This window comes from Lissotriton helveticus, chromosome 8 (assembly GCF_964261635.1).
Source record: "Lissotriton helveticus chromosome 8, aLisHel1.1, whole genome shotgun sequence".
In the NCBI taxonomy this organism is placed as follows: Eukaryota; Metazoa; Chordata; class Amphibia; order Caudata; family Salamandridae; genus Lissotriton; species Lissotriton helveticus.
Window position 1 is genome coordinate 1428159428 of NC_136069.1, and position 8243 is coordinate 1428167670.

At 48.3% G+C, this 8243-nt stretch overlaps 1 protein-coding gene across 1 annotated transcript; it reads right to left on the reverse strand.

The window, feature by feature from the left end:
- Nucleotides 1-4078: 4078 nt before the first annotated feature.
- On the reverse strand, nucleotides 4079-6053 carry LOC144771996 (zinc finger BED domain-containing protein 6-like). Its single transcript, XM_078656218.1, has 2 exons — nucleotides 4423-6053; nucleotides 4079-4146 (listed from the first exon to the last, which is right to left on the reverse strand). The coding sequence occupies exon 1, from the start codon at nucleotides 5948-5950 to the stop codon at nucleotides 4751-4753; it is 1200 nt and encodes a 399-aa protein (XP_078512344.1). The 5' UTR covers nucleotides 5951-6053; the 3' UTR covers nucleotides 4079-4146; nucleotides 4423-4750.
- Nucleotides 6054-8243: the final 2190 nt, after the last annotated feature.

Genomic DNA, 8243 nt, shown 5'->3' on the forward strand with positions numbered 1-8243 from the left:
TGAGTGTATTTTACAGAACTGCGTAATGCTAGACACAAAGGGGCAGATTTACAAGCCCCTTGTTCCACGTTTACACTGCCTTACCTGACGCACAGCGACGTAAACGTGGCGCATCCCTGCGAGTCATGTACAACGTGATGCATCTAAGGAGATGCGCCACGTGAATGCCTGGGCCTGCGCCTCAATGGGTGCGTTCCCACGCAGGGGGGGAGTGGAGGGTGGGTGGTGCCGGTCAGGCAGATGTGTGCCTCACAAAAGTGCCTGCGTAAAATCTACAAGATTTAGCGCAGGCACTTCCGCGACGCTGCTATGTCAATTCTTTATGCCTGCTTGCTTGAAGCAGGCGTAAGGACTGATGCGGTATGTAGAGTATTGGGCAGCCCTGAGCACTGCTATAGTTGCATTGCGCCCACGAAGCGACTCTAGAGATGCGCCCCTATTTCGTCACGAGATGCGTTACGCATCTGCCTACCCTTGCGCCAGGGTTTGCCGCATTGTAATAGCGGCGCATCTGCCGTGACGCAAGGTTAGTTTTGCGTTACGTATTTGTTCTGGTGCACATCTGGAGGTGTCCAGCTCAGAACTCGTAAGTATGCCCGTAAGTGTCAGATTAGCAATTACCTGCGCATCCCTGCAAAGTGTGTGGCACGGCAGCACCACCCATGGTGCGCCGTATTTACAATGCGGCACACCATGGTCCCAAAACGTCACCGAAGCGTTACGCATCGGTGCCGTAAAGGCGGCTCTTTGATGGAGTTGCGTTGCAACGATGGCGCAGCTCCAGCAATGCTGCGTCAAGCCGTAAGTCTGCTTCATGCAGGCGCAGGGTTTCAGTGACGCATCATTGTCCTAAATGACTGATTGAAATTGTATATATTCCCCATAGCCACTTTTAGCATGCGTTCCTGCGCAGGAACGCCATCCCTTGCGATGGAATGCTCCCTAATGGGGCAGGGTTTTAGAATGGGATGCATCTCCCATATGCGTCACGTTGTTAATATACGCCAGACCATGGCGCCTCTCTTGTGGCGCTGCGTCACAAAATTTACGCAAGAATGGAGCAGAAGAGCTGCAAGGGGCTTGTAAATCTGCCCCTAGAGTAGAGGCTCAGGTGCAGTCCTTCCATTGTAGCCCTCTTTTTGGCTGAAATAGTAGGTTCTTGTTCTTTCTAAATGTTTGATTTGGTTGACAAGGACATCGGCAAGCAGCAATCATCAATGTTTTCTGTTATTTCTTTCATGTTGTACGTCAGGTCCGCCCAGGGGCAAGCGGGCGGAAAAGGAGGATGCAGCAGTGGCTCCAAAGGAGGAGGATGCAGGCCAGGGCGGCGAGTGCTCCTTTGCTGGCCCCAGTAAGTTTTCATTTAAATATAGAGGACCTATTGTTGTCCAAGCATTCCTAATTTAATTGTTTCGAAATAGTGTTTAGATAGGAGCAAAATCCATAATACTACTGTTGCAGGGACACTTCTCCACAAACCGAACTATGGACACCAAAGACCAGAGTAATAATATTTCAGAGTGGCGTGTTTGGCACACTGTATAAATAAACCTGGTAGTGTCAGCAGCACAGATTCCTCCTTCCAAAAATTGCAAAACTTTTCGCTCAGTCACTCTAGTCTGGACTCTCTGGAGGAAAAACTACAGAGTCAATTCAAGTTTAAAAGCTTTATTAAAAGTTTAAGTAAACACATATATTAAAATAAAGTTAGTTGGAAATGGAAAAGTGCTTGGTGCAGAGTTGATGAGTACTGGATTGGTAGAAATTTCTTGTGGTCGAGCCGAGCTTTCACCTGGTTTCAAGTTGATGTTCCTCTTGTCCTTAGAAGTCCAGTTTCTGTCTGTTCAGAGAAAAATAATGTGTGTTAAAATTAAGCAAGCATTCAACAATTGTGACAAAAAAATTAAGCAAGACAACAGCTTTCCCTGGAAGGAGGGACATTTACTTTAGACTAGAGTAGACAGTCAATTACTTTTTCAGTTGTTTTCACATTTTTTCATTCATAGACCAAATACTAGTGGAGTGGTGTAATCTAATATTCTTAAATCTACTTTGTAGGTGGAACATCTGGTGGCGGGGCCAGCTCGGATGTGGTCATCATTGACTCGGAGTCCGAGGGTCAATCTGGGGAGGAGGCGGCGCTAGAGGAGTCGGACCAAGAAGAAGTACAGACTGTGAGGAAGGAGACAGTGGCGGTGGCGAGTACAGGTAAGCTGGATCATGGTACTATCTGACTCTTAGATAGGATATGATGTGTATCCAGTGGTGGCCCAGTGACAAATTACAATATGGTAATTACAGCAGGCTGGGACCGAAAGACAGATAGAGGCAGAGACAGAGAGAGAGGAAGACAGAAGGAGAGAGAGAGAGAGAGGGAGGGAGCCAGAGGGAGGGTGAGGGAGGGAGACAGAGAGAGAGAGACAGCGAGGTAGAGGGAGACAAAGGGAGACAGAAAGAGGGAGACAGAGAGAGAGAGAGAGAGAGAGAGAGAGAGAGAGGGAGGGAAACAGACATATCGCCTGGGCATGGTGCAGATGATACGGTTGCTGGTGTGGTTAACGGCTCAGAGGAAAAATCACTCACTTCTGCCACATCTCTTTCATATGAAAGAGCACCAAACCAAGGATACAAGAGAGTTGTGGGAAGGGAAATGGTGATTCAAGCGCCCCTCCCTGCGGACGCCCATGATACTGGCCTGAATAGTTTTGTACTGCCCTGGCTAGTTGCTAGTTGTACTGTGACACAACTTCCTGCTGAATCATTTTGTGTTAATCATATTCCTAAAGAGCATTGCTTACAGATTATGTCTTTCTTTCTTCATATAGTTGGCAATACTAAAACCTCCAAACCAACGAGGAGTATGCTGGCTGTACTGGCCCGGCAACGGAGGCTGGAAGCAACTGTTGCGGAATATCGGCGACTGGTGGAACTCGAGGGGGATGACACGCACTCCAGTGCATCCAACTTAACATCGTCTACATCCTCCTCTGTTACCCCACGTTCTGCCGGTAAGCACAGTGCTCCAGCGAACCGGAGCCGTGCCGGAAGACGCCACCGCCGAGCAGCAAAAGCTGCACCTCGCAGCACTGTTAAAGGTCGCTTGCGCCGTGCACTCCGCAGAGTGTCAGACCTAGAGGCGGAGGTCCAGAAATGGCACAAATTTCAAAATGTGGTGGAGGGCCTCCGCCTAGAGCAAGCCATCCTCCAAGAAAAATATGATGCCCTGGCCCTAAAGCATGATGCCCTGGAGGCCAAACTTACCAGCTTGCATCCCTAGAGTGTCCCTTGCCCCTTTTTTTGAGACTTTTGGGGGGTGGGAATTGGGAGTTGGGTTTTTTGGGGACTTTTGAGGACTATTTGTTGGGGTTAGGGAGGGTCTTGCGGGAGATTATTTTGTTAGGGATATAAATATACTTTTTCAAACTTTATCTGAGCATACCTGTTTTTTTACAACTTTTGAGCTGGGTGGGTGGTGGTTTTGCAGTAATTTCATTTAACTGAACACTGTCATCGTGTTGGTTCACGTGCAATAGGCCAAATGTTTTCCTAAGTAAATGCCTGTCACAGAGTTTGTTAATTCAAGAGCCCTAGGACTTTGCTGCTAGTACCACTGTCACTCTCTCGCCTCTCCGAATACTCCATTATACTACCTCCAATCCAAAAGCTTATCTTACCTGTAATTTGTGTTTGAGGGCTGGCTCCACCTGGAATTCACAGAGTCCTAACGCGTTCTGCAGCAGGGCCACAACTGGAGTTTCCCGGCGTGGATTTTCTGCAAAACAAAAGCAATCAACATTAGAAATGTGGTAGCGGTGCTGACACAACCCTAAAACCTAGAAGCCCCAGAGACAGCACCCCTGAGACAGGCAAGCGAGCAATATAACGCCTACACGTTCACGTGCAATAGGCCAAATGTTTTCCTAAGTAAATGCCTGTCACAGACTTTGTTAATTCAAGAGCCCTAGGACTTTGCTGCTAGTACCACTGTCACTCTCTCGCCTCTCCGAATACTCCATTATACTACCTCCCATCCAAAAGCTTATCTTACCTGTAATTTGTGTTTGAGGGCTGGCTCCACCTGGAATTCACAGAGTCCTAACGCGTTCTGCAGCAGGGCCACAACTGGAGTTTCCCGGCGTGGATTTTCTGCAAAACAAAAACAATCAACATTAGAAATGTGGTAGCGGTGCTGACACAACCCTAAAACCTAGAAGCCCCAGAGACAGCACCCCTGAGACAGGCAAGCGAGCAATATAACGCCTACACGTTCACGTGCAATAGGCCAAATGTTTTCCTAAGTAAATGCCTGTCACAGACTTTGTTAATTCAAGAGCCCTAGGACTTTGCTGCTAGTACCACTGTCACTCTCTCGCCTCTCCGAATACTCCATTATACTACCTCCCATCCAAAAGCTTATCTTACCTGTAATTTGTGTTTGAGGGCTGGCTCCTTCATTTCTTCATTGTGCAGAATCCAGGCATCAGCATTATGGGTAATGGATAGGGTGAGTCTGGAGGAGGAGGACTCAGGATAGACGACCAGGACTGAGTTCTTGTCAACTAACTGTTGTGAACCTGAGGAATGCTGCGGCATCAAAATCAAGATAGTTCTGTTGATGGGCTTGTTGTTTTATTGGTTGATTACAGTTTTGTTGGGAATGTGATGAAGCACTTGCTAAAGAAAGGCAGACACACAGGAATAAAAGTGAATAAGGAGGACTATTTACAATTAATGAATGATTGAGTCATTTTCAGAACTCGCTGTCAGGGAAGCAGAACTCGTCCTCATACTCTGCTAACTCATCAGTCGGGGTTACTTCTGGTAACTGAGGAGAACTTTCCTCGGGTAGGGCGGTGTCCTCTTCTTCCTGCGTGCATTCTCGTACTCTGTAATCTGGTGGTATGAAGTGCTGGTTCATCTTTATCAAGGTGAGCCGCTCCACATTTGCGGGCAAGAGGCGGGACCTTTTGGAAGTCACAATGCCACCAGCAGAACTAAAAACACGTTCTGAAGACACGCTTGCGAGTGGGCAAGACAAGTAATTGATAGCCAGGTTGGTGAGCTCTCGCCATATTTTTCTTTTCCCATGCCAATACGCCAATGGGTCCTCAGTAATATTGACCTCTGTTGAGTCATCCAGATAGGCCTGCACCATTGAAAGAATGTCCTCCCGGATTCCTGTACTTTGCACTTCTGTGTCCTTTCTAGGACCAGGAAACCCTAGCTGAGTTAGCCAACTCGCTTCAGACATATCGCATGCGCCTGGTGGAGATGATACGGTTGCTGGTGTGGTTAACGGCTCAGAGGAAAAATCACTCACTTCTGCCACAGGCACAGATGGTGAAGTGCTTTTTTGGGACGCCTGATCGCCTGCTGATTCACTAGTAGTACTGTCTTCTCCTACAGTTTCCTTCCGTTCTATTTCAAAACGAATGGCTGACTGAGCTAGCCAACCTTTGTACTCTGTAACATCCGATGTTTCAAAAGGAATTATTACTTTGCCAAACAATGGCTTTTTGTAACGTGGATCCAGAATAGTAGCACAAATGTAGTGCTGTTGTTTCTTGATATTTACAAGCCGTTCATTGCTAACTAGGCGTTGTAATAATCTCTGCGCCAACTCATGTGCTTCGTTCTTTCCAACGTCCTTTAATTGTGAAGACACCACCTTGACTTGGTGCTCGAGCTTCAGCAACAGTGGGATAGCTTTGCTCAAAGAACAGTCCTCCCTGCTCACGTCACGCGTGAAGACCTCAAAAGGCCGAAGCATGTCTGTCAGGCTTTTAACTAGCTGCCATTGCTCCACCGCTAGTATCATTCCTGTCGTATCACCACCCAGGTTGTAGAAATACTCATTGACTACTGGAAACAGCTCATGCAGACGCTCAAGCATGTAGAAGGTTGAGTTCCAACGTGTTGCCACCTCCTGGATAAGTGCTTTCACTGGCATTCTACGTTCATTTTGCTTGCGCCTCAGCTCCTTCCGGGCCTTAAAAGAATGGTTGAAATGTGTGCATATTCTTCTGCAGATGGTCAGTGTTTTGTCGACTGCAAGTTCTTTTTTCAAAAAATGTTGCACAACAAGGTTGATACAGTGCGCCAAACACGGCACTCTGAAATAGAAACCGTCCGCCATGGCCCTAACTACATTGCTGCCATTATCTGTAGAAACATAACCAACCTTGCAATGTCTTGGGCGCAGCCATTGCAAGACCTTTTTGTTAAAGTCAGCCAAAATGTTGATTGCAGTATGACTTTTCTCCATGCCAAACATGGCTAATGTTGCATGTTTACGAGCACCCTTAAAAATCTCGACCAAGTCACCACCTGCATTTATCTGTTTAATAACCCCTGAAAAAGAGACCCAGTGTGCAGTGATGCACATGTAATCAGTGGCTGCGCAACTGGTCCACATGTCTGTTGTCAGGTGTATAGTGTGAACAGCACTCTTCTGCAAAGCTGCTCCCACCAACTCAAGCACCTCTTTGTGTAGTGCTGGAACAGCAACCCTGGCAAAATAGTACCGGCTAGGAACCTTCCATTTAGGGGCCAATGTTGCCACGAGTTCAAGGAAACCCACACCTTCGACAAACGAAAAAGGGAGAAGGTCCACCGCTAGCATTTTTGCCAGCTTAGTGTTATAGAGGCGTACAGTTGGGTGGTTGCGTTGAAATTGCGCATCTGAGGAGAACATGGCTGAAATGGTGCGCTGGACAAATTTACGGGATGATGCTGATGCCTTCTTCGACCCACTTCTGATCAGTGTTGACATTTTCCGCATTGGTGTGTCTCCCAGACTCTCAGTGTGCCTGCTATGTGTTACGGAGGGTGTGGTGCTGCAAGGGGTACTGGGTGCAACCGGACACATGTCTGACGCTTCTTCTACCTCCCCATCATCTTCAGATGAAACACCTACTATGGGTATATTTTGGCCACTTGCCCTTTGGGATCGCTTTCCCTTGACGTTTGCTAGGTGCGGAAACCATTCGACAGCGTGCTTTCTTTCAAGATGACCTATCTGGCCTCCGGTTCCATAGTTGGTACCAGTCTTACCACGGCTAACGCTAGTCTTACAAATGCAACAAACGGCTATGTTATCATATTTTTCATGGACACTAAAAAAGTTCCAAACTGGGGACTGGAAACTTCTGGTTTTGCCGCACGAGGTGATACTGCTGCCAATGCCAGATGAAGCAGTGGTGGATGAGCCTTGCAGACATCTACTGGGTTGTGCAATTATTGCAGCAACCTTACTTGAGGGAGTCGAGCTGGATGGAGTCCCCCTCCGGGGAGAAAATATGGGAGCTGTAGGTTTTGTTGAACTTGTGGTACTACTTGACTGCGTTGGTGGTGCTACCAGTGGCACGTCGCCAGGGTCACGCTCAGCATGACGTTGGGATAGGGTGTAAATGTCTGTCTGCTGCATGGCCGGTGTGGCTGGACTGACATGTGTGATGACTAGGTCATTGCTGTCATCCTCTTCAACAACATCAGAATGCACCACTTCATCAAGTCCGACGTTCGGATCCATAAGTATGAGCTTTCCGGGGCCCTTCCTTTTAAGATTTGATACCATTCGCAGCTCATGGTGTGCCTCCCTCTCAGACGTCGGAGATGGTTGCCAATCCAGATCCAGATCATCATCTGATGGAGCGGGGCTTGAAGAGGAACTTCTACACACCCTCCTTGATCTTTTCCTTGCTGGGGAGCTGGGAGAAAATGAATCATCAGGAGGAGTGGCTTCGTCTTCCTGACATGATACCCCGGCTCCAAAGTCAATTTCCTCCTGTGCCCCTACTTCTGGAAGAACAACCATTGTGGGCACTTGCACCGCTCCATGGCCATCTTCACTGACCTCTACTTGCAAGTCTCCATGGACCTCTCCTTCTCGGCCTTCTCCTTCTCGGCCTTCTCCTTCTCGGACAGCTCCTTCTCGGCCTTCTCCTTCTCGGCCTTCTCCTTCTCGGACAGCTCCTTCTCGGCCTTCTCCTTCTCGGCCTTCTCTTTCTCGGCCTTCTCCTTCTCGGCCTTCTCCTTCTCGGACAGCTCCTTCTCGGACAGCTCCTTCTTGGCCTTCTCCTTCTCGGCCTTCTCCTTCTCGGACAGCTCCTTCTCGGACAGCTCCTTCTCGGACAGCTCCTTCTCGGACAGCTCCTTCTCGGACAGCTCCTTCTCGGACAGCTCCTTCTCGGACAGCTCCTTGCGCATGTACTTCTGCTTGTACTAGTAGCCCATGCAGTTGT

Coding starts and splice junctions, on each gene's coding strand:
- LOC144771996 (XM_078656218.1), bottom strand. CDS start 5,950: ATGCCAGTGAAAGCACTTATCCAGGAGGTGGCAACACGTTGGAACTCA.